Here is a 25,172-nt window from a genome sequence, read left to right on the forward strand (position 1 = left end):
TATATATATATATATACACATACATATACATGAAATACCCATGCCTTTAATTTCTTAAAAATATCTGCGTAGTATTGCCCACAATTATGGTGGACAACATATCCTGTTCTTTGTACTTCACTGGACTTCAAAATATTACATCAATGCAAAATAAAGGTCAGCCTCCATCTTTACTGTGGGACTTTTTTTGCCGCGAAACAAACATGGAGGTGGAGTCGACTCACTCTCTCTCGCAAAAGGGGCGTGACGAAAACCCGACGCTCTGACTCCACCTTTATCCCTTTATCGCTGAGCAAAACAAGCTCACAGCAGCTGACGTCACGTGTGGTGACAGCGTGTTGTTTGCCTCTCCTTGTGGCCTGCGCGAGCACTGCTCCAGTGTTGCCACGGCGACAGTGCCCGCAGGGTGAGCCTGTCTGCTGAGGAAGTTTTCAGACTCTGCATCCTGTTCATTCTGCTGGATTGGAAACCCGTGTCGCGCTTTCTATGTGCACACGGTGAGGCACCAGGGCTGAGGGTTTAATACAGACCACCTCACTGCCTCTGGAAACAGCGCAACTGCTCACAGCGCCTCAACAGCGTATACAACACAGGAAATCTAGTGGGAATATCACTGATGCAAATAAATGAAGTGTTTCTAAATCCTACTCTTTAGAAACGATGCTTCGCTGCTCCTGGGTTTAAACCAGGATTGTTTAGAAAGACGTGGCACCCGAAGGGTTAAACCAGCGCTCCAGCCCAGCCAGTAACTGGGATTAAAGGGTGGGAGGGTGATGGTGTTGCACCACCCTTACCATGCAAAAACGTGCCATCAGTTTGGGGTTACAGTCACCTTTGCCCTCCAGCACAGCGTTAATGGTGCCCGACTGTAGTGCCATCTCAAAGATAAGTAACGAGACTGCTTTTAAGAAACTCACCCCTGCACTCAGAAGGGGTATTCAAATTAGAATCAGAAAGGAGTTCAGAGTGATCAAGAGTGAGCTGCAGGAGTGAAGAGTGAGATCTCGCCACGCACGAACATAGTAGATGAGAGCCAGAGAACCTTGTGGAAAACAATAGCGAGTACACCTTTAAAAAAAAAAACAAAAAAAAAAAAACACCTTCATCACATGGTTGTTATTCTCTGAAATGTGTCTCAGGTCACTCCGACAGACTCCTCTCTCAGTCTCCCATTCTCTCCTCCCACCAGCGGTGCAATTTGCATGTTAATGACTCACAGCGCAGCTAGCTGTACAGGAATATAATTCCTTTTCCTGCTTCTCAGAACGCCCATATTTTTTCATTTCATTTCTTCCCTGCTCAGAACAAACCCATGCTAGCACCGTGCGAAGCTGGTACAACCATTCCGTTCCGAGCAGGGCCAAGCATGTGAGAAGATGTCGGTCGGCTGCGCGTGCCCCGGTAAGAGGTGCTTTTCTCTGAATCCATCACGTGAAGTTAATTAGCTGCAGCATTGATTGAGTGTTGCAGGGCAGCGAGGCCTGCGGTTTGTGGCACACTGCGCAGAAGAAGAACGCGGCTTTAGCTTATCTTTCAAAAGTATTTGTGTTTGTTGTATTTAAATTGTAAAGAAGAGAAACGGAAGATCAAACAAACAAGGCAGTATGTCGTTGTATTTGCAAGGGCAGTGGTTGTTTTGAAGCCTGTGTCCCGCCTGTCGTCTCCTCAGCGAGTGGCCCCTCCGCTGCTCTGACAGCCAGCGCTGCTCACGGGAAACTTGGCTGTTTTGTTGTTGTTCCAAGTTTCTCAGTTGAGTAAGAAACACCATTTAAAATGAGGCCCGAGGTGGTAACATACAGAGGAAGAAACTAAAGGTTCCGTTCTTCAAACCAGAGGCGCTGCCGCTGGGATATAAAGGGGTGCCGAGGTCTGCCAAAGAACACGGGTTCGACAGCCTGGCTCCCCGGGAGCACAGCAGCTTGCTGGAACGGGTTGTTTATCCGCTTGTTTTTCAGAAACTCAACTGCGTGTCGTTTTAAAATGCATTGCCTTTCTTCTACTATGTAGTCGGGGTTTGATGCCACAGAAAGAAATACACGGTGCTTGAGTTAGCAGAACTGTCCATTTGTTAACGGGGGGCCTGGTTGTTGTCGTTGTTGTTGTTGTTGTTAGTAGTAGTATTATTTGGCTCCTTTCAGAGAATTGTTTCGCAGCATTGCTTCTTTTGGTTTTTGCAAAGAGTGATATGGGGCTAACAATACTGTATGGGGTTTAAAATAAAGGTGAACAGCTTGAGCTCGCTGGACATTACTGTTGTGTTATGCGAGGTGGTGACCAGCAGGGGGCTGCAGTGGTGAGCTGCCACAATAGCCCTGCTTAGGTTTTTGAATACTTTTTTTAAGATATAACATGCATCTACTGTGCCACATAGATTCCCTTTGCTTGTGTGTACTGCAAACCTTATGCAAAACAAGCAGTCTGGCTGGTGTTTGTGTTTATTCTGAAAATGTTGCTTTATCACCAACATATAAAGTACTTTGTTTTTTTAAAATGTTTTTCTAATGCAAGGATTTGGGCAGGATCCCACCTTGGACAAGACACAGCAGGCTTGAAAGTGTCAGCCGGGTTTCTGTTGTTTTAATTGAGAGCAGCAATCTGCTTTGCCAAACTCATACTTACCTTCTTAACCCTTCACTCTCCTATTTCTTGCATGCAGGGTTTGTAATCGTTGGATATAAAACGTGACACTGAGAGCCCAGTACTGGGGATCTGAGGACCAGTGAATTCAGACAGGGTGTGTGGAACGGGCAGTGCTGTGTGATGCAGTGCTGTTCCGGACTCTGTCCTGTCCCGTCTGAGATCAGATGAGGTTAAAAACTCAATAGAAGCAGTGCCTGCTATTACACCCAGTCTCTCTGTGTGTGCTGGATGCAGGCTGCTATTACACCCAGTCTCTGTGTGTGTGCTGGATAGTGCCTGCTATTACACCCAGTCTCTCTGTGTGTGCTGGATGCAGGCTGCTATTACACCCAGTCTCTCTGTGTGTGCTGGATAGTGCCTGCTATTACACCCAGTCTCTCTGTGTGCTGAATATTGCCTGCTATTACACCCAGTCTCTCTGTGTGTGCTGGATAGCTGGCTGGTATTACACCCAGTCTCTCTGTGTGTGCTGGATAGCTGGCTGCTATTACACCCAGTCTCTGTGTGTGTGCTGGATAGCTGGCTGCTATTACACCCAGTCTCTCTGTGTGTGCTGGATAGCTGGCTGCTATTACACCCAGTCTCTCTGTGTGCTGAATATTGCCTGCTATTACACCCAGTCTCTCTGTGTGTGCTGGATAGTGCCTGCTATTACACCCAGTCTGATTGTTCCCTCCATTTGATTTTTATCTGTTGAAAGCGTTTCTGGCAGCTCAGCTGGTAAACAGGCCAATGTTTGGTGCGTAACATTTGTTTAAAATCAACCCGATTATTTTCACGAGAGTACATTTTTTGTGAGTGTGGTCATGGAATTTTCCAGAGACGTCTGTCTAGTTTGATTATTCGTTTGTAGTAACGAGACACTGGAGAAAGGCAGGGGGGAGCCCAGCCCAGTGCCACTCTCTCCCAACCTTGTTCATGTCTTCTGAACCTGGTCCTGGGCTGAGATGGGTGTGCTGGAAATGCTAGTGTTGTACCTCCACAGATATAACCCTTTATATCCATGTTTTACAAATTCCCCATTGGCACATGCAAATACACAGCCAGAGCGAGAGAGTACCATGTTTATTATTATTATTATTATTATTATTATTATTATTATTATTAATGACCCCAACACAATTGAATAACAGTATAGCAAAAAGTTTTGTGTGTTTGTATTTATTTTACTCTGCAGTATAACTGAGATCAAAATATACATTTATTTTTAGGGCTAATATTGTTTCTTTATTAAGGTGTTATTGTTTACCTTTGTTATGGGCACATTAGTTACTGCCACCTGTTGGTTGAATAATGAAATTGTAATATTGAGCTACAGAAATCTTGAAATCATGTTTTTTTTGGATAACATTTTTAAAAAAAAATGGGCACTTCAGATTACTGGTGCTATTTAGTAATAGATAGTATTGACTCTGTGTTAATCAACTTACCTGAACAAACATGTACTGCAGTAATACTACAACAAACCCCAGTGGCATGTTCTGTGTGGGGACTGGCATGCTTGAACATTATAGTGACTTGCAGTATAAAGCAGAATGTTGGACGCAGTAACAATTTTTGAAAATGGTAAACAATCTTCTCTCTCTCTCTCTCTCTCTCTCTCTCTCTCTCGCATTTCTGAAGGAGCTGTGCTTCTTCAAGCACAAAGTCACATGTTTCCCTTGATTAGAGGAAAATTACTTCAAGCACTAAAATGGAAACCAAACAAGAGGCAGGCTGTTTAATTGTGCGCAGTTGCATTAGCTGTGGAGGGGCTCACAGGAGCAGAGGCACCGATTCAGGCTTCCCCTGTTCCGGACAAAGACCTGCGTGTTATTCAGAGCAGGAACCAAACAACTTCCTGTAGATAATTATAGGGCTAGTAGATGACTGTACAGCTTGACTGAAGTCTAAACAGACGTGTGTCTTCCTTTTTAAAATAAAATACAAATCTGTTTTTGCGTCTAGGTAGTGCTTTGGGCTAATGTACTGCTAACCTCTGACCTCCTCAGATAATTCAAGTAGCTGACAAAGTCATTTGATAAGTCTTACCTGTCATGCACTTTATCACTCTGCATGAGCAGAGTCGGCTGTGCTGTTGTGAAGGAAGCACAGGCCAGAGCTAACTTGTATTCTTATTTGATGGCAGTACAGGTGTCAGTGTGCTTGCCTTGGCTTCCACTAAACTGGTTCGTGCTTCCCTTCCCATAACATTAACCACAACACTGTCTTGGGGCTCAAAGAATCTTACTGGCTACAAAACACATCAGTCATTAGGGGAAGCAGCTGGTTGGTTACTGACAGGAAAGGGGTGGGGTAATTCGCTGTCTATGACTATCTGATCTTTGCTGTAATTAAAAGCATTTTAAATACTAAATGGGTCTGCTACAATTTCCAGTAAACCCTGGCCCTGGTTCTAGGTGGAGTGAGTGTGTCGGGCTTAGCTTTTATTTGGGGAGACGGTCCACATCATGAAACCATCGAGTGGCAGAAATGACATAGGATCCCCTTCCTAGAAAAGAACATAAGAAGAACATAAGAAGGTGTTTAATGCTATCACAAATATTAGCATTGCATTCTCAGTCACGTGATTAACATTTCAAATATTAGCACTGCATTCTCAAAGTCATGTGGTTAACATTTCAAATATTAGCACTGCATTCTCAGTCATGTGATTTCAAATGGCAACAGGGTCGCAATAGGCATCATGCTGCTTGAAAGGAACTCCACTGAGAAGCAAAATGATCTGCACAAGCCTGCATCCTGGGTACTCCAGTGAACAGAACTGCAACTCCCCAACAAACTGAAATTCAAACCCATGTTGCTGAGGCTTGAAAAAGACTACATAACAAAGTGATCTGATTTATATTTCTCATGAGACGCAGAGCAGAGCAAACCTGACTCTACACATGCGCTGCATCATGTTTACAGTCAGTTGAACATGTGCTACATTTTGTTGTATAAGGGACTTTCACTAATTCACTGTTTTTAATGTGGAGACAGACTTTCTGAAGGTTGACTGCATGTACCCTTTCTCCCCACTAGATGGTGCCAAAATCCTTAACCTGTGGCGTAGTATTTGTTCACAGCTCTCCATTATAGCACAGTGAACTGGTAGAGAGGTGGTAAAGTGTGCTGTGCTGTGGTGAGACTGAGTGGTGATTCCTGTATTCAGTGCGGTTTGTAACGCTGATTAGAGGAATGCACCTCCAGCTTACAGCACGCTCATTTATAGCAATTCAATTACGATAATAAACAGCATCCCATGTCTGCCAAGGCCCCCTGTACTGCATACACACTGTACAGCACGGCTGCAGCAGCAATCAAAGGACTCATTATTATAGCACCCAGGAGTGAGGGGAGTGTGCAGCAGTCTCGCAGGAGTGAGGGGAGTGTGCAGCAGTCTTGCAGGAGTGAGGGGAGTGTGCAGCAGTCTCGCAGGAGTGAGGGGAGTGTGCAGCAGTCTCCCAGGAGTGAGGGGAGTGTGCAGCAGTCTCCCAGGAGTGAGGGGAGTGTGCAGCAGTCTCACAGGAGTGAGTAATTACTTTGTTTTTTTCTTCCACTGTACAGAAACTAATATATATACACACACACGCACACACACACACACACAGAGTGCTCCCCCTTGATAAGGCTTCCATTTATACTGTGGAACAGGTTATTGTGTGTGTGTGTGTGTGTGTGTGTGTGTGTTTATTGGGAATTAGTTCCTTTAGGGCTGTGTGTTATGCTATACAGTGTGTGTGTGTATGTATCTGTATTGCATGTCAGGGTTATGCTATACAGTATACAGTGTGCAGAAAGTATTGTGCTGTATAAATGTAGTTATTTTTGCCTATAATATATTTTTTTACACCACTTGCTGACCTACTACTTATCAGAAAAAAATAAAATGTTAATATAAAACTTAGAGTAATATTGGAATCTGTTTTGATGCATTAAATAACGTTGCATGAACATTTTCTAGACTTTTGTTAAAGAAACAAGAAAAGTCTTAACGTTTTGATTTAAAAATCCTAACAGATTTAAAGGAGATTTGTGAACCGGCTCCAGTGTATGACTGACACTGTGCCATAGGGATATATTTAAAGCTTCTCTGATTACCGGCAGTCTGTCCATTCTGATGAGCTGTTTACAGTCAGTACCCTCGGCATGCAGAGTTCCTTAGGCTAACCTGTGCTTTTTCTCTTTCTTTTTTTGGGGTTGCTTTTATGCCACAAGACTCCCAATAGTATGTGAGACACAGTGTTGCTATATTCTGTTCTGAAGGCTGAATCCTGCAGAGCAGGCTGTGAGGGTCAGGTATGGCTCACCTATTGAAGTCAAGTGTCGACGGCTAGCTGGAATCAGTATGAATGTTCCTTTATGTTAAAGTTTACATTTGTATGGCTGTGTGGCTTGTGAAGACTCAGACTGTGGGGGTTTGTGGCGGAGTGTCCCGCCCCTGTGTTTATATGTGCACTGTTTATTAAAAAAGCGCCGCGTATTTGTTATTGTTTTTATAGTTTAAAAACCTGTGAGGATGCGTGGCTGATCAGCTAGTGATTTATTTAACTAGCTGTCAGTCGCGCATCCTTACTAAACTCGTGCAGACTGTGGCCGAGGGGTAATAAGATAATTAACAGCTAGTTAATCCCTCGGCCAGAGTATAAGAACCTGCAGCTGTCCGTGCTGCGGGGAAGAGTGTACAGAGGAGAGTACGGGGAGCGGAGAAAGCGAGGAGAGAGAAACTACATTTAAAATCAACTGCTAAGTATCGTGCTGGTGCTAAAACCAGCACGCTTATTTGTTTCTATTTGTTTGGCCAACGTGCCTTTTTGTTTTGTGTTTTGTTCTGTTTAAATCTTTTGGTTTGTTTAGTTAATAAAACGCTGAGCGCCGTTGCGTTCAGCTTCACCTGCCCATCCATTGTTTTGTTTCTGGTACTTCCTGGTCCGTGATGTCACCACACACACGCCACTCAACAGCTGCTCGACCACAGGATTATTTTAAAGTTTAGATTTGTGTGGCTTGTGAAGACTCAGACTGTGATGGTGGTGGTTGTTCTGCTATTAAGGGGCACACATACTGTATATTTTGAGATTTATATTCATCTAAAACTGCTCTGAGTAAACTGGCTGCAGTGCCCTGGGCTTTTCAGTGGCTAGTGAGTTGTGTCGCTGCGCAGCTGTGCTGTCAGTTTTCTCGTGTCGCTGCACGGCTGTGCTGTCAGTCTCTCGTGTCGCTGTGCTGTCAGTCTCTCGTGTCGCTGCGCAGCTGTGCTGTCAGTCTTCTCGTGTCGCTGTGCAGCTGTGCTGTCAGTCTTCTCGTGTCGCTGCACGGCTGTGTTGTCAGTCTCTCGTGTCGCTGTGCTGTCAGTCTCTCGTGTCGCTGTGCTGTCAGTCTCTCGTGTCGCTGTGCTGTCAGTCTCTCGTGTCGCTGCGCGGCTGTGCTGTCAGTCTCTCGTGTCGCTGTGCTGTCAATCTCTCGTGTCGCTGCGCGGCTGTGCTGTCAGTCTCTCGTGTCGCTGTGCTGTCAGTCTCTCTTGTCGCTGCGCAGCTGTGCTGTCAGTCTCTCGTGTCGCTGCGCAGCTGTGCTGTCAGTCTCTCGTGTCGCTGCGCGGCTGTGCTGTCAGTCTCTCGTGTCGCTGTGCTGTCAGTCTCTCGTGTCGCTGTGCTGTCAGTCTCTCGTGTCGCTGCGCAGCTGTGCTGTCAGTCTCTCGTGTCGCTGCGCGGCTGTGCTGTCAGTCTCTCGTGTCGCTGTGCTGTCAGTCTCTCGTGTCGCTGCGCGGCTGTGCTGTCAGTCTCTCGTGTCGCTGTGCTGTCAGTCTCTCGTGTCGCTGTGCTGTCAGTCTCTCGTGTCGCTGCGCGGCTGTGCTGTCAGTCTCTCGTGTCGCTGTGCAGCTGTGCTGTCAGTCTCTCGTGTCGCTGTGCTGTCAGTCTCTCGTGTCGCTGCGCGGCTGTGCTGTCAGTCTCTCGTGTCGCTGTGCAGCTGTGCTGTCAGTCTCTCGTGTCGCTGTGCTGTCAGTCTCTCGTGTCGCTGTGCTGTCAGTCTCTCGTGTCGCTGCGCGGCTGTGCTGTCAGTCTCTCGTGTCGCTGTGCGGCTGTGCTGTCAATCTCTCGTGTCGCTGCGCGACTGTGCTGTCAATCTCTCGTGTCGCTGCGCGGCTATACTGTCAATCTCATGTTGCTGTGCTGTCAGTCTCTCGTGTTGCTGCGTGGCAGTGCTGTCAGTCTCGTGTCGCTGCGCGGCTGTGCTGTCAGTCTCGTGTCACTGTGCTGTCAGTCTCTCGTGTCGCTGCGTGGCTGTGCTGTCAGTCTCTCGTGTTGCTGCGTGGCAGTGCTGTCAGTCTCGTGTCGCTGCGCGGCTGTGCTGTCAGTCTCGTGTCACTGTGCTGTCAGTCTCTCGTGTCGCTGCATGGCAGTGCTCTCAGTCTCTCGTGTCGCTGCGTGGCAGTGCTCTCAGTCTCTCGTGTCGCTGCGCGGCAGTGCTGTCAGTCTCTCGTGTTGCTGCGTGGCAGTGCTGTCAGTCTCGTGTCGCTGCGCGGCTGTGTTGTCAGTCTCTCGTGTTGCTGTGTGGCAGTGCTCTCAGTCTCTCGTGTTGCTGCGTGGCAGTGCTCTCAGTCTCTCGTGTTGCTGCGTGGCAGTGCTGTCAGTCTCTCGTGTCGCTGCGTGGCAGTGCTCTCAGTCTCTCGTGTTGCTGCGTGGCAGTGCTGTCAGTCTCGTGTCGCTGCGCGGCTGTGTTGTCAGTCTCTCGTGTTGCTGCGTGGCAGTGCTGTCAGTCTCTCGTGTTGCTGCGTGGCAGTGCTGTCAGTCTCTCGTGTCGCTGCGTGGCAGTGCTCTCAGTCTCTCGTGTCGCTGCGTGGCAGTGCTCTCAGTCTCTCGTGTCGCTGCGTGGCAGTGCTCTCAGTCTCTCGTGTTGCTGCGTGGCAGTGCTCTCAGTCTCTCGTGTCGCTGCATGGCTGTGCTGACAGTCTCTCGTGTCGCTGCGTGGCTGTGTTATCAGGACACTCACAGATCCCGCTCGTGGTTTCCTGTTGGGTGAGGGAGTACTTGGAGCGGGGAAGGGGGTGGGGTGGTACTTGACACTTCTATCTGTATCATTTCTGCCCCACCCTCTCTACAGAGCAGTTAGAAGGAGATAACTCCCCTAGTCACTGGAGGTCACAAGGTTCTAGACACAACACAAGCAAGGCAACGCTGTGGAGTTAGAATACTGACGCAGCATATGAGCCATGAGCGACCAACTTGATCTTGCAGGTATGAGGATTTTTCCACATTAACATAAAAAAACACAATGCTATTATACTTTCTGTATTAAAAAAAGGAACTGTATTGGTCTGGCTACATTGCAGTCTATAGCCCTCTCTGCCCATCCTTAATTGTGCATGAATGTAAATGAGAGACTTGGAAAGTGAAGTATAGCCATCTTACCCAGGACTGAGTCAGTGGCAGAGGCACTTTGAATAACCAAACATCCAGTCCGTGGCATGACTGTTAAGTTCAGGTTTCACTGTGTTTTGGAGATAAAAAAAACAAACAAACCAGCACGTGAGTAAACAGTTTTTCACATCCTGCTTGACTTGTGTTGTTCACAGTTTGTGTATGTGCTGCATTTACAGACACACTGTTACAAAACCTTCTGATTTCAACCCTGTGCTTTCCTGCATGTGTCTGTTCAAAAGGGCAAACGTTAGTATTGCCTTGTCCTAGTAATAACACATCTGTGGGCTTGACAGCATGTGCTGTAGTCTCTGTTACCTGCTCCAGCTTCCAGATTTAAACACAATATACACTACTGTTTAGTGATTGTGAAACTAGTGATAAGGAGTTTAGTGATAAGGAAACGTTATTGCACAGTTTACATAAGCAGAAATATGTACTAGTAATCCCTAATGCAGAGTTCAATTCAGTGCTAAAAGTAGGCTAGTGTTGCTGCTTGTGGAAGAGAGCGTGGCTTTATTTTGTAAGAATCGGTGGCTGCTTTTCTTTTGTCAGGTAGTGTGGAATCAGTACAGTGTGTAATAATATTGCACATGTGGGGTCTGTGTTGAGCAGTGTATTGTGTAACACCAGCCAGGGATAGGCATTGCTCAGTAAAAAGAAGCTACAGTTATAATGTGACTCCAATCAATTTGAAGATCCTGAGACACACTCTCTCCTCTCCCAAACAAAAAGCTGTAGCTTAATCCTGAGGAATCCCTCAACAGAGTGACACACCCACTGCACTGTGTGCAGTATTGATTATAGGACTTGCACCCTTGTGCTGTTTAAGCTGGCTCTCAGATCCCCAGGACAGAGTTCCCATTCTCTTATTAGATACACAGACTTGTTTGTGATGAATTTGCAGATTCTGAGGTCCGCAAGACTCACTTTTGCATTTATTTTGCTGCCTGTCAGTTCCCCTGTGAGAGAACAAAATAATAAACTGTGAATCCTCTTTTAAAACGTTGAATGAAAAACCCTATTCAATTTAACAAAACATGCTTTAAACATACATGCACATTAAGTAAAGTGTGGATTCAAGTATTGTGAATATCTATGTATATTTGATATGATTTTTCTTTGTTGGAAAAGAGGGTGTTACTGTATGTGTTTTTTTTATTGCCAGTGAGCATGTTTGCAAAGTGTTTATAACAGTGGGGGCACTGTGTTTATAGTGCAGTATGTGTGTGTGTGTATTACACACGCGATGAATCAGAGGAGGGAGGGTGGAGGAAGGGCCGTTTGCGTCTGTATTCTGTGTGCCTCTGAGATAAGGGACTTGGAATGGGTTTGTGCGGCTGAGAGAGGAGAGAGAGAGCGCAGTGAGTGAGTGAGTGAGCAGGGGGGAGAAAGAGGAGGGCCTAGGGCTATTGTTCATGTCTATCCAGGAACAAAGGGCTGTTCGGGCTCCTTACCTCCGTCTACACCAGGCTTTTGCTAACATACTAGGCCTGCTCCATTGCCACAGCACCAGACACGAGCAAACGCGCTCAGTTTCGTCTCGCTTTAATCTTTTAAATAGGTCCGTATTACAAATAAATACGTAAGAAATAATACATAAATACAGCGAGCAAAAAAAAAAAAAAAAAGATAACGAGATATTACTGTGGATTTCTACAAACATCAATTTCATACCAGGACTTCTGTGCAGGTACGGTGCTAAATACATAGATATTTTTCTGCTCCGTTTTGTGTATGCATTGTTTAGTATGTGTGTATGTATTTATTTATTTATTTATTTTTTAATAATGCATATTTCCGTTGTGAATTGCGAATTTATTTATTTTGTATATGTCGAAATGATATATAACACAACGAATGCCTACCTAAGGCCTAAAAATTGCTTGTAACATACAGGCGTGTGTGTTTGTTATGTTTCTCGTTCTCGAGTTTCAGAATAAGGGCGCTTTAAATGTGATTTGCAAATTAAAACAAATATATATCCCCCATTATTATATATATATATATATATATATATATATATATATATATATATATATATATATATATATATATATATATATATAAGAAACGGAAAACACAAAGCTTGTAATGAATGGCCCGTGGCTAAGACCAACTGACGCTAGCTTGGTGAGGGAGAAGTGCATTTGTCGACCATTGACTTTAAACAATTAAACGGGTTTTTTTGTTGTTTTTTTTTAAGGTATTTATACACCACTAAGCATTTAAATGCAGACATACAAAACCACCAATTTCGTGTGTTTCAATGTACATTTAATAATTATTAATAAAATGTGTGGAAATATTTGAAGTACTGAAGCTATATTTCAGCAACCAAAAAGGCATTACTTTTTTATTTATGTTTTTGTCAAAATAATGTTTGAGGCCTGGAATGAGAGGTCAAAGCTACTGTCACAAACGATTGTTTACCGTGGATGAGGAATACTGACAAATATTTAAATTTCAGGAGGCAGTGGTGATTTTACGGTGTTGATAGAAATTACAAAGCGTATGATTGTTAAAACGCGGCACATTGCATTTCTTTTATTATTCGATAAACAATACAACGAGAGTGGTGATAAACATGCTCACACTGCCCTTAATGGAAACCGGATGTGGCCAGTGCAGTGGCACCAGCTGAGAAGTGTCCTCCTCTTACAGGCTTGTTAGTAAAAAGCTCTCTTGTATAATACTGTGAAAAAATACAAATATGTAGACATGGAAGATTACATTTTTTTAGCGGGTGTTGTATTACTGATGTGTTTGCTGTATATCCCCCTTGCATTCTTGTACCATATAATTCTCCTGTCTGTGTGGCTGTTTAATACATCATGTATGTTTTTTGGCAGGACCAACCTACAGAGTTCACAAAGTGTTTTCAAACATTTCTAAAAATGATTAAAATCGTGACGGAAGGGGATATAGGATACCCTGGTGCCCGTCTTGCCCTACATGTCTTTTGGATGCCAAGATCATACCTCTCCCCGTAACCACTTCAGAAACTGTATTAGTTAAAGCATTGCAAAGCGATGGGCTAGATGGCACAGTGGTTAATGCTGAATACCTTGTTCAGAACCAGTTAGTCCACATCACAAGCCACCACTGAGAAGGCATTATTGGGCATCTTTGCAGAAAACTGTGTCCATTTGAGGTCTGGCCTGATGTCCATGTTGTGTGGTATAAGAACATCATTTAGCTGACGTTGACTGGATAGCTGCTCACTACACCTGCATGTAAAGTCAGTATCATCTTCCTGCATCTTCTGAGGTGTATTGGGTGTCCTATCACAGTGTATGGTAAAATATCTGTTGTCCAAAAGACAGCTTTGGATTGGCAGGTCTACAAACATGCTGGACAGGAGGACATGCACACAGTTGCTGTCATCAGTCTGTAATTGTGAGCTGTGATTCACCAGTAGGAGTGGGTGATTTAGTATTGTCGGTGTCTAGACCTACAGACAAATCAATTGAGGTTATCCAGACCTCAGACCTAGAGTACCCTCAAGCAGTGAAGAGCTTTAACTGCAAGTACACTTTCTATTCTGCGGAAAAGATGCTGAAAACGTGCCACATTGGATTTTGATGTCTAAGTACTGGGCTATACATTAAAACGTCTCTTACTCTCTGATATAGAATATCGGTTTGCCTCGAATTACTAAACCATTTCAATAATCTGTTTCAGAAGATGGTGACCCTTTCCTTGGCTTTGATTCATTACAACAGCAATGGTTTAAACTTTTTACCTTTTGCATTTCAGCAAGGATTTGGGTCAAGAGTTGGTATTTTTCATTAAGAGAAATTGTTCATGCTCCGATTTTGGAATTGATATGGAAGGAGCTCATTCATATTCTTGCTAGAGTGTACATTGACAGGAAACTCCTTGTGAAGTTTGATGGCTGCCATCAGTAAATCAGGAAAAGTGCGTTAGTTTCTCTTTCTACTGAGGATCCCTTGCTGGAATTGAGCGGGAGTCCTCTTCAGTCTAGCAATCCCAGGTGATTCTAATCCGTCAAAGCTTGCTAAAGGACATGGCAGGATGTATATACTTGCATTTACGATAATTAGGGTTATAAATGGCTGGTTTATGGGCTGGTGTGCAGCCCCATGATGCTGACCCTCATCCCAGTCCTGAAGCCCTTAATGGATATAGGCTACAGCGTTTCTTACCTCTTTAGGTAACCATATTATTAATTATTGAGGGAGTTGTTCTTTGTTCCCCTTGAACAGCATTACTGTCAAGTCATTCACCTTCTGGTTTTACATTCTGGAGAGAATATGTACCTTTTCTAAGCAGGGTTTTTGTTTCCTTATGAACTCATCCCTTGGTGTGTGTGTGTGTGCAGCAGACCACAAAGAGGACAGTCTAGACCTGTCCAATTCCATTGCTGAGGGTGGCCTCACAAAGCTGTGATCTGAACCTGAGCTCACAGGAGGTCAGCCAAAAAAGACATTCGGGACCCCAGAGCTGGAAACTAGATTGAGACCCCCAGAGCACTTTATAAAGGCCATCAATAGCCAGTTGCAATAGTGAGTAGAAAGAAGTGCACTGATTTCAGAACACACAATAAATAAATAATACAATTGACGTACATGTGGGACAGCAGCCTGTGCTGCTGATGTGTTTGAAGAGGTTTGAACGGGGCCTCTGAGGGAATGCATTTATTGTTGTTAATAACCATGCTGTTTTCCCCTCTGTGTTTCTGCAGGCTGTTCCTCCAAGTCATTCAAGCTGTACTCTCCAAAGGAGCCCCCAAACGGCAGCGCCTTCCCCCCCTTCCACCCGGGCACTATGCTAGACCGAGATGTGGGGTAAGTCTGCATTGCTCTAAAACCCTAACCCTTCCACCCAGGCACTGTGCTAGACTGAGATGTGGGGCGAGTCTGCATTGCTCTAAAACCCTAACCCTAACCCTAACCCTTCCACCCGGGCACTGTGCTAGACAGACGTGGGGTGAGTCTGCATTGCTCTAAAAAAAAAAAAAAGAGCTTTAAACATCTGCAAACTCGTGAAAGTATTTACATTTTGTCGATGTTAGGCAAATACTTTAGCCATTTTGATTTATTTAGAACCAAATAAAATTCTGAACCTCGCTTTCCATGACAAACTGCAGAAAAAGAACAAAAAGGCTGACTCAGCAATTTATGGATAGCAAAATCGTGCAATCTGCAGTTTTTTTAAATATATATATATATATATATATATATATATATATATATATATATATATATATATATATATATATAAATTACACACACAGTAAGCTTGCTGTTTGTGACCAGCTCTATATCAAGACACTTTAGTTGCATTCATCTTGAGACAGTCTCCCTGTATCTAGGGCTGGGTCTCATTCTCATACTGGATTTCTGCTGTATTACAAATATCAGTAAAGCAGGTCTGGTGAGCTTGCAGTATGTATTCATGCAGTGTTAAATTATAAATTTTTTGCACATCTCCAATTCAGACTTGAATTTTGCAATACTGGTACAGCTAGTATCAATGGTGGGACTGTAATTAAAACCCAACTCCCATTGCATAGCAGTTTAATCTGTTCTGAGTTTAAGTAACAAGTTCATGACTCAGTAGGCTCACATTAAGTTCAAATCTCTTTGGAAAAGCACTCACTTGTGCAATAATCTGCTTCACCTTTCACAGAATTTCATCTTTTGTTTTTTTCATTTTTTTAATTCCTTATTTCCAATTGCAGTTGAACTAATGCTGCCCCTTTTCCAATGTTAAATTTGTGCTGAATTGAATTTTCTTCTGCTCAGGTGAATTGGTGCTGGTGCACACAAGAATAGAGAAAAAAAAGAAAGAAAAAAAATCAAACTCTTGCCTGCCAATCAGTAGTACTTCATTTTCTGATTTCATGTTCTTAATTTCATCATTCCCATGGCATTGTTGGCTGATTGAAAAAGCTCAAGTTTAGCTCTGGAAAAGCATACGTTGAAAAATAGTGTTAGACTGCTCCCTCCTGCTCAAGCAGCGCATTGGTATGCAGTGTGTGTGTGTGTGTGTGTGTGTGTGTTCAGGTTTTATGTATTCTAACCAGTAGGATGGTGGGATTGGGTAGTGGAGTTGTGACAGGGTAGCTGATGTACTGTCTTTCTCTTTGCAGCCCAACACCTATGTACCCCCCTACATATCTAGAGCCCGGAATAGGGTAAGACTTCTCTCTGTCCTGTCTTTGTGTGCCAATGTCCGTGTGCCATCTCCCCAGTCTTGTGTGCACAGTATTGATAGTAGATATGAGAAGCATCAAATCTATCTCCTTGTGACTTCATATTCAAGGAGCTCTTTACCGTGCTTTACTTTCTTTTGTGTTGCTTCATATGCAGCAACACTCTGCTGTTTCATTATTGCTGCTACTGATCCCACTTGTGCTTTGGCAGGGATGCTCGTTAGGAAGTAATGACACATTTGCTGCCTTTATTAAATTGCACGGCAGTCGCCCTCGTTTTCAAATTGCCGAATGAAAGAAATGGGTGCTTGCATTGCATCTGAGCTCTATTGCGTCTGAGCTCTGTTCTTGTGTTTCTCTTGCAGGAGGCACACGCCATATGGGAACCAGACAGATTACAGGATATTCGAGCTCAATAAGCGTCTACAGAACTGGACAGAGGTAACTCGCCTATTCACTGTCACTGCATGATTCAGTGTCCTGTTGCTGTTACAGTAGCAAGCACTGCGATTTAAATGACTGGCCAAATGTTCTCCTCCCTCTTTCAGGCAGCACTAAGTAACTATGGAAAGTTTCAGTGTATTATACAAAAAAGATGTAAAACTGGACATGTGTGTTTGGACAAGCGCAGGATTAGTACCGCGTTGGTTCGGTATACCCTCTCCCAACCCTGGGGAGTGAAACCTGTTAGTGCAGAGATTGTAGTGTGGATTCTATACAAGGCTGTGTCTCAATGGCATTCCTGCCCTCCTCTCTCTCACATGCTCTGCAGGACTGTGACAATCTCTGGTGGGATGCCTTCACTACAGAGTTCTTTGAGGATGATGCCATGCTGACGATCACTTTCTGCCTGGAAGATGGGCCCAAGCGATACAGTAAGCTTCTTATTTAGCCCGTTATTTTAGTGAGAAACTGCCACTCTCCATATCCAGCCATTAATACTGCCGGCTGTGGTACGGACACAAGAATTCCTTTCACTAAGATAAACTCTCATAGCCTCTCCCATAGCCACCTGATGGAAATGACTTGGTGTTCTAACAGCGAGGCAAACCCGGGGTAAAGCGTCACACACCGTTACTCACTGCTGCTCTTCTTTGCATTCACAGCAATTGGCCGGACGTTGATTCCTCGTTATTTCCGCAGTATCTTCGAAGGGGGCGCCACTGAGCTGTACTATGTCTTAAAGCATCCTAAGGAATCATTTCACAATAACTTTGTGTCTCTGGACTGTGACCAGTGCACTATGGTCACACAGAATGGAAAGCCCATGTTTACACAGGTACCTGTTTATTTTAATAAATCAGGTCTTTCTGTGTTCCCTTCGCCCGTTTCTTCTACTGCTGTCTCATGCTTGCTCTCTGTGCTCCCCAGGTGTGTGTGGAGGGCAGGCTGTACTTGGAGTTCATGTTTGACGACATGATGAGGATAAAGACGTGGCATTTCAGCATAAGGCAGCACCGCGAGCTTATTCCTCGCAGCATCCTTGCCATGCATGTGAGTAGTGCTGGAGAAATCAATTCTTTTCTGTCTGGGAGGGCTTTCAGCCCTGTGTCTGTGCTTTGCTGTGTAAGCATGCTGTTTTATGTATGTGGATGTGGTATTACGTAGCAGAATATTCTTAAAAGAGAACTGAGATCTGGTAAACACAAGTTAGGACATCTGTGTTGAGTTCTAAATGGTAAAGAAAGTACCTGGGGACCATAGACCCAGAGCGCCTGCTTCTGAAGCGAAATCAGTACTGAACTCGGTTCTGTAGCAGCAATGTGTCAATGTGTTAGTAACTCTGGTTTTGTTTTCAACAGGCCCAGGATCCCCAGATGTTGGACCAGCTGTCTAAGAACATCACGAGATGTGGCCTCTCAAACTCCACGCTGAACTATCTGCGAGTGAGTTTCATGATGCTGGTTATCCTCCAAACCTGAGCTATAGATGCACAGGCTAGACTGTTTATTTCTATTCTGCATTAAGCGTTGCTTTCCTCATTCCTACTGTACGTGTGTTTTATTTTTTTGCCATTCACATACATGTCCGTAGAGGAAATCAAAGTAAATGGAGGCACTCTCAGGAAGTAAAAAAAATAAATACTTTTGATGCAGCACTTTAAAATGATCACAAACTAAATGGTATACAAATAAGACAGTTTACAAACGAGAGGAGGCCATTCGGCCCATCTTGCTCCTTTTGGTTGTTAGTAGCTTATTGATCCCAGAATCTCATCAAGCAGCTTCTTGAAGGATCCCTGGTTGTAGGCTTCACCAACATTACTGGAGAGTTGGTTCCAGACCCCAGAAATGTTTGTTTGCTGGCTTCAGTCTGGTTTGGCTTGACACATTTCCCAGCGGAAGTACATCTTTTCGTGCCTCTGGTGATTTTAGAATGCAGTTTAACTTTAGTGCGTAGCTGGCTCCTGCTGCGTTGAGATTTTAAGCCATTTGTTCAGTGTGTGTATTGCACATCTAGACTGACTTTCCTTTCTCTCTTTCTCTTTCCTCCTTCCCAGTTGTGTGTAATTTTAGAGCCCATGCAGGAGCTGATGTCCAGACACAAGACCTACAGCTTAAGTCCCCGTGACTGCCTCAAGACATGCCTGTTTCAAAAGTGGCAGAGAATGGTAGCGCCCCCAGGTGAGGACTTGTACTGAGACAGAACTGTTTACGCATGGGAGGACACCATTTTATAACTGCAGCTGTAATTAACCCTGTGTTTTGAATGAATGTTTACCATGTGAAGCACAGCTTCTCTGTTTTGCTTACAACATCGTTGAGTGAAAAAGCTGTCACGGCAGAAAAGCCACTATAAACCTGAGGGAGGTAAAAAAAAAAAAAAAAAAAAAAAAAAAGTTTTCACATTATGTACGTACAAGAAACGATGAACAAGGCAAGATCTTTATTTAATTGTTCATTTTAGTTTTTTGGAGTTACATTTGTTGTTCGGTATTATTATTATTTATTTCTTAGCTGACGCCCTTATCCAGGGCGACTTACATTTGTTACAAGATATGGTGAGCAAGTTGGTTGTTTTGGATTACAGCCCTTGTGCCAAACCCCCCCCCCCCCCCGCATTGCTGAGCTGGGCAGGTTTCTACTCTTGCATGTCTCAATACTGGGATCTCTGTTTCCTATGTAAATATGTATATAAATCTATATCTCTAACTCCTAACTGATGCGCTCGCTCCACAGCGGAGCCGGCGAGGCAGCAGCCCAGCAAGCGCAGGAAACGGAAGATGTCAGGAGGCAGCACCCTGAGCTCCGGAGGGGGGACCAACAATAACAGCAACAGCAAGAAGAAGAGCCCGGCCAGCAGCTTCTCGCTCTCCAGTCAGGTACCTGTAAGCATCGGAGTGTCATTACTTTACTGAGGGGAGGCCGCAGGGCATCTCGCTGTCATTACTGAGGGGAGGGTGCAGGGCATCTCCCTGTCATTACTGAGGGGAGGGTGCAGGGCAGCTCACTGTCATTGCTGAGGGGAGGGGGGGGGAATGCTGCAGGGCATCTCACTGTCATTACTGAGGAGAGGCTGCAGGGCATCTCACCCTCATTACTGAGGAGAGGCTGCAGGGCATCTCACTGTCATTACTGAGGGGAGGGTGCAGGGCATCTCACTGTCATTACTGAGGGGAGGGTGCAGGGCAGCTCACTGTCATTACTGAGGGGAGGGGGGGGGGAAATGCTGCAGGGCATCTCACTGTCATTACTGAGGGGAGGGTGCAGGGCATCTCACTGTCATTACTGAGGAGAGGCTGCAGGGCATCTCGCCCTCATTACTGAGGAGAGGCTGCAGGGCATCTCGCCCTCATTACTGAGGAGAGGCTGCAGGGCATCTCGCCCTCATTACTGAGGAGAGGCTGCAGGGCATCTCACCGTCATTACTGAGGAGAGGCTGCAGGGCATCTCGCCCTCATTACTGAGGAGAGGCTGCAGGGCATCTCGCCCTCATTACTGAGGGGAGGCTGCAGGGCATCTCGCCCTCATTACTGAGGAGAGGCTGCAGGGCATCTCGCCCTCATTACTGAGGGGAGGCTGCAGGGCATCTCGCCCTCATTACTGAGGGGAGGCTGCAGGGCATCTCGCCCTCATTACTGAGGGGAGGCTGCAGGGCATCTCGCCCTCATTACTGAGGGGAGGCTGCAGGGCATCTCGCCCTCATTACTGAGGGGAGGCTGCAGGGCATCTCGCCCTCATTACTGAGGAGAGGGTGCAGGGCATCTCGCCCTCATTACTGAGGAGAGGCTGCAGGGCATCTCGCCCTCATTACTGAGGGGAGGCTGCAGGGCATCTCGCCCTCATTACTGAGGGGAGGCTGCAGGGCATCTCGCCCTCATTACTGAGGGGAGGCTGCAGGGCATCTCGCCCTCATTACTGAGGGGAGGGTGCAGGGCATCTCGCCCTCATTACTGAGGGGAGGGTGCAGGGCATCTCGCCCTCATTACTGAGGGGAGGGTGCAGGGCATCTCGCCCTCATTACTGAGGAGAGGGTGCAGGGCATCTTGCCCTCATTACTGAGGGGAGGGGGGAGACGGGCTTCTGACTTTTATCACCTTTGCAGTGTCTGCAGTCGTGTAATTTGCATTACCTAATGGGTGGAGAAATGGGGTTGGATGATGTTAGCTTTGTGCTCAAAGGCAAGCACCTGTACATTTTGGGTGGAGGTGTGGGTTTGAATGCAAGTGTTGTGTTTTCTTGCATTTTTATTGTAATTAGGATTGCAGGCAGTTCTGCAGGCACTCTTTATTAAGGGATGTTTGAGGGTTAGGATGAATGTTCAGTTTGGGTAAAAGGGATTTTGTAAAGAAAGGTAAGACATGTTAGACACAATGTTTCTTTTTGCACACCCATAATACAGACCATCAAGCACTCTTACTAAGGGGGCAGCATTAACCCATTATACATTTCAGCTTACTATGAACGCGGCAACCCTGGTCTTTACATTTTCAATCCCCTGAGCTAAATAAATGTACTCCGAGGCCAGCAGTCCTAGCCACCCCCTTCCCTTTCCCCTTGTTGCGGGGCATCCTCGCTTCTCCCCCTGTTGCGGGGATAATGTGTGCGCCCCTTCCTGTCCCCCCTGCAGGATGTCATGGTGGTGGGAGAGCCCACTCTGATGGGCGGGGAGTTCGGGGACGAAGACGAGCGTCTGATCACACGGTTGGAGAACACGCAGTTTGACGCCGCCAATGGCATCGACGACGAGGACAGTTTCAACAACTCCCCAGCGCTGGGAGCCAACAGCCCCTGGAACAACAAAGCCCCCTCCAGCCAGGAGAGCAAGAACGACAACCCCACATCGCAGGCGTCCCAGTAAAAGAGGGGAGGGGGGACGGGACGAGATCCCAGCCGTGTAGGGACTCCTCTACCTGTAAAACACATGCTAAACCGTGCCATTCCACTCTGGTCCTTCAGCTCTGTACTCGTTGGCACTCCGCTTTAATGGATCACACAGATTTGGATAAGATCACATGGAAGCTGTAAGGTCCAGCCTGTGAATTCATACTGGGCACTGCTGTGCTGCACACAGTGAGGTGCAACAGAGATGCTGCTGGCTGAAGTGCTACTCAGACAGTGCAATGGAATCGGATCAGGGTCAGCTTTGTTCCAACCAGAACCTAAATATCAGTTTTAAAGTACACTTTGCTATCTGGTGTGCATTAGACAGCAATCCATGGCTGTCTCCAAGACTTCAGTCTGGAAATTTTTGTCTGTGCACTTCAACGAACGATACAAATTTTTAAAATTAAATTATTTTTTTTTTAGGACCTGGTTGGAACAAAAACCTGTACTGTCCTGGAGCTCGAGGACCGGAGTTGAGAACCACCGTTTAAAACTTAAATACAAACAAACAGTAAAGCATTGAGGTACTTGGGATTTGGTTGTGCACAGCCAGATATGTTTTACTTGTGAACACAACTCCAGATTTGCTCACATACCCTGATTATACAAGTAGTTTCCAACTTATATATATATATATATATATATATATATATATATATATATATATATATATATATATATATATATATATATTATATAATTATTTTATTTTTGAAGGGACTGTCTGCTTTATTATTTCCAGCTATGTTTAAACTCAGTAATGTTTCTTGTTTTTTTGTTAATCAGATTTTTATAATTGTCTAGAGTCTGAAGATTTTTACAGAACAACAAAAAAATGTAATGTTCCAAAAATTGAACGACAAACTTGTGATTAGACTAAGCTTTGTAGGGTTGGAAGTAAGGGGTCTGAAAGCATTAATATTGTGTGTGTTTTACAAGCCTGTGCCCAGCCCTGCCCTGCCCAGCATCTATTGTAGGAGGCATTCACCTGCCGTCCGCACCTCCTGAAGGCTGTGTGAGGGAAGGGATTGGTGTGGACTATTGGAATACAAATGAACCCCCCCTCCCCCCCCCCCCCCCCCGTATTCCAGCAGGTAATACAAGAACAACATTGAGCTCTCGCAAAGGCCGCTAGTAATTCTCTCTAGCAGCTGCTGGTAGAGGCTGGGCTTTGCTGGGATGCAGTTTGGTCTGGGGGTTCACAGCTGCTGGTAGAGGCTGGGCTGTGCTGGGAGGCAGTTTGGTCTGGGGTTCACAGCTGCATGTATCTTCTACACTTGAGTCCAGCAGTTCAATCCAGAGACATTTAAAGCCACTGTTTTGCACTGCTCTGCTCACTAGCACTGCAGCTGGGTGCTCTGACCAATGTCATGGTTGGAAAGAGGATGAAATACCTTAATAAAGAGAATGTTTCTTACCAGACACTTCATTTTGAATAGAAATTCATTTAATAATAAAAAACCACTTGATGCCACTGAAACCCGGTACCTCGTGAATATTAACAGGTTAGATAATGAATGACTACCGTTTCTAGTGGGCTGTATTTCCCTAGTCATGTTTTTACTGATGCTGAAAGCTACAGACCAAGGATCGAGGCTACTAGCAGGATCGTTTAAATCGCTTCCCTAAAATCTATTCCTTTGTTTTTGTTTTGTTTGGTTTTTTAAAGGAAAAAAGTCAGCTTGTGTGAAGTACTTTTTTTTGGTGATTTTTATATATATATATATATATATATATATATAAATATATAATTTCTCTGTGTATTTGTGCTTGTATATTTAAGGTAGTAGCAAAGTTCTTTATACCTGTAATTAAATGTATTCCTTATTTAGAGCACCCAGAAGCCTGCCCTGTCTAATGTAAAAATAATAATAATAAAAACTTTTTGGACATGATTTGAGACCGATCGATTTCTGGGTACACACCATTTGGAACCCCACCCCTCCCAATGTGTTTTCTTTGGTTTTTTTTATGTGCATTTGTTCACATTTCATCTTGATAATATTAGCCCACTTTCACATTTCCCAAATTTGCCATTGGTATGTGCCCCATATAATGTTAACAGCAGCATTGAAGCCTGTTGTTTTGTCAACATGTTTAATAGACCCTCTTGCCACTATATACTGCCAGTCTTGCATTCTGTCCTTTGGTTTACCTTGCTGGGCAGACCTTGCCTGTTTTGTGCCACAACCCCCCCACAGTTGAGCACACAAGACGTTTATCTGTATTCATAAATGTTTTTTGACATTGCAATCAAGCAGTACCTCTTATAACGTGTGTGTGTGAGTGCGTCTACCCACTTCCTAAGGCTTAAAGGACCCTCTGAAACCTCCCCTGAATGCTGTGCACCTCCACCCCTGAGATTTTGTAACTGGACTTGCTTCTTGTTTGTGTCCAGCTCCCACCTAGAGAGTCCCAGTCCAGAACCCAGAGCTAGGCTAATTGGTCTGATTTTTAAAGAGCTTTCTTTCTTCCAGGTTTTGAGGTACGATTTTTAAATGCAAACCGAATGGTGATTTGTACCCTCCAATCTTCCTGTAGAGCCCCTAGTCTGTGGGGCAGTGTAATATTTTTTGCATAGTTTGTGCCATTTAATAATTAATGTATGGTACTAATAAAGATGAATTTTCACTTTAATAAAATGGTGAGCTTTTATTTGCATTATTGCTGTACTGTTTACTTGTGAGTCATTGCTTTGTCTTGTGAATGAGGTGGCAGAGTGGCTTACAACATCAGAAGGGATTAACACCTGGGTGTCTTCATCTCTTATCCTGTTGGTAATGTGTGGATACCTGCAGGGCTCACATACAGGTATATACAGCAGGCATGTCATGCCCAATAAAATGTAGTTTTATGTGTTACTTACCATTGTTGTTAAAATGTAAAGGTCTTGTCAACATAAAATCAGGGGCTCCATTTCCCACCTCGTAGACCCAGATCCTTTATTGAAGCAGCGATAACCTCTCGGCTATGTGTGTGTGCTTGCAATACTTTTAATTTTGAAGGATGCAATCTAGCCTCCGAAATCACAGGCCCAAACCTATCTTTTCTTAAATCTAGTTATTTTAAATGATTTTTGAAGACTAGACTGTTTTGTCTCGGTATTCCACAATTCGTTCTATTCTAGATCTCATCTAAAAAACAGAACTAGCACCAGCCAAAAACAATGCAGGTTCACTTGAGCAGCTACACTTGAGCTTATCAGTCCATGAACTACCATCTCTTTCCACAAGGGGGTATCAGCGCTCGAACCCTATTCCCAGGCACAGTGCAAGCAGACAATGAATCGCTTTCTACATGTTGTTTTGTTTTCAGAAATAGCACCAAGAACGTTTCCTTGTAAGCATTGTGCAATGTTTGCAGGTAGTACATGTTGAGCACAGGTTCATATTTTTTTTATTGGGCTGTGCATAATTTATTCTAGGTGTTTAAACATGATGAGTCAATAAGGAAATAGAATAGAAAAGTAACTGCTTCACACAGCACTGGGGTGTGTGTTACAAGGTAACTGCTTCACACAGCACTGGGGTGTGTGTTACAAGGTAACTGCTTCACACAGCACTGGGGTTTGTGTTACAAGGTAACTGCTTCACACAGCACTGGGGTGTGTGTTACAAGGTAACT

At 44.7% G+C, this 25,172-nt stretch overlaps 1 protein-coding gene across 8 annotated transcripts; it reads left to right on the plus strand.

The window, feature by feature from the left end:
• Window positions 1–1,136: 1,136 nt before the first annotated feature.
• On the plus strand, window positions 1,137–24,203 carry LOC117418237 (LIM domain-binding protein 1-like). Of its 8 annotated transcripts, none has more exons than XM_034031044.3 (11): window positions 1,137–1,401; window positions 14,749–14,851; window positions 16,159–16,203; window positions 16,587–16,662; window positions 16,994–17,096; window positions 17,328–17,500; window positions 17,593–17,715; window positions 18,024–18,107; window positions 18,722–18,845; window positions 19,401–19,549; window positions 21,972–24,203. In XM_034031044.3, exons 1-11 carry the CDS (start codon window positions 1,377–1,379, stop codon window positions 22,023–22,025), a joined length of 1,059 nt encoding a protein of 352 aa, XP_033886935.1. In that variant the 5' UTR covers window positions 1,137–1,376; the 3' UTR covers window positions 22,026–24,203. The 8 variants fall into 8 exon arrangements, with proteins under 8 accessions (XP_033886935.1, XP_033886937.1, XP_033886931.1 ...); XM_034031046.3 differs by having other exon boundaries at window positions 19,401–19,543; XM_034031040.3 differs by having other exon boundaries at window positions 1,138–1,401; window positions 21,292–24,203.
• The last annotated feature ends 969 nt before the right edge of the window (window positions 24,204–25,172 follow it).

Source organism: Acipenser ruthenus, chromosome 13 (assembly GCF_902713425.1).
Source record: "Acipenser ruthenus chromosome 13, fAciRut3.2 maternal haplotype, whole genome shotgun sequence".
Lineage (NCBI taxonomy): Eukaryota > Metazoa > Chordata > Actinopteri > Acipenseriformes > Acipenseridae > Acipenser > Acipenser ruthenus.

Bases quoted from the DNA above. Each gene is read 5' to 3' on its own strand.
- LOC117418237 (XM_034031040.3), top strand. From the start codon at position 1,377: ATGTCGGTCGGCTGCGCGTGCCCCG. The intron at 14,852-16,158 runs GTAAGTCTGCAT...TTCTCTTTGCAG, and splicing joins ATGCTAGACCGAGATGTGGG to CCCAACACCTATGTACCCCC. The intron at 16,663-16,993 runs GTAACTCGCCTA...CATGCTCTGCAG, and splicing joins GTCTACAGAACTGGACAGAG to GACTGTGACAATCTCTGGTG.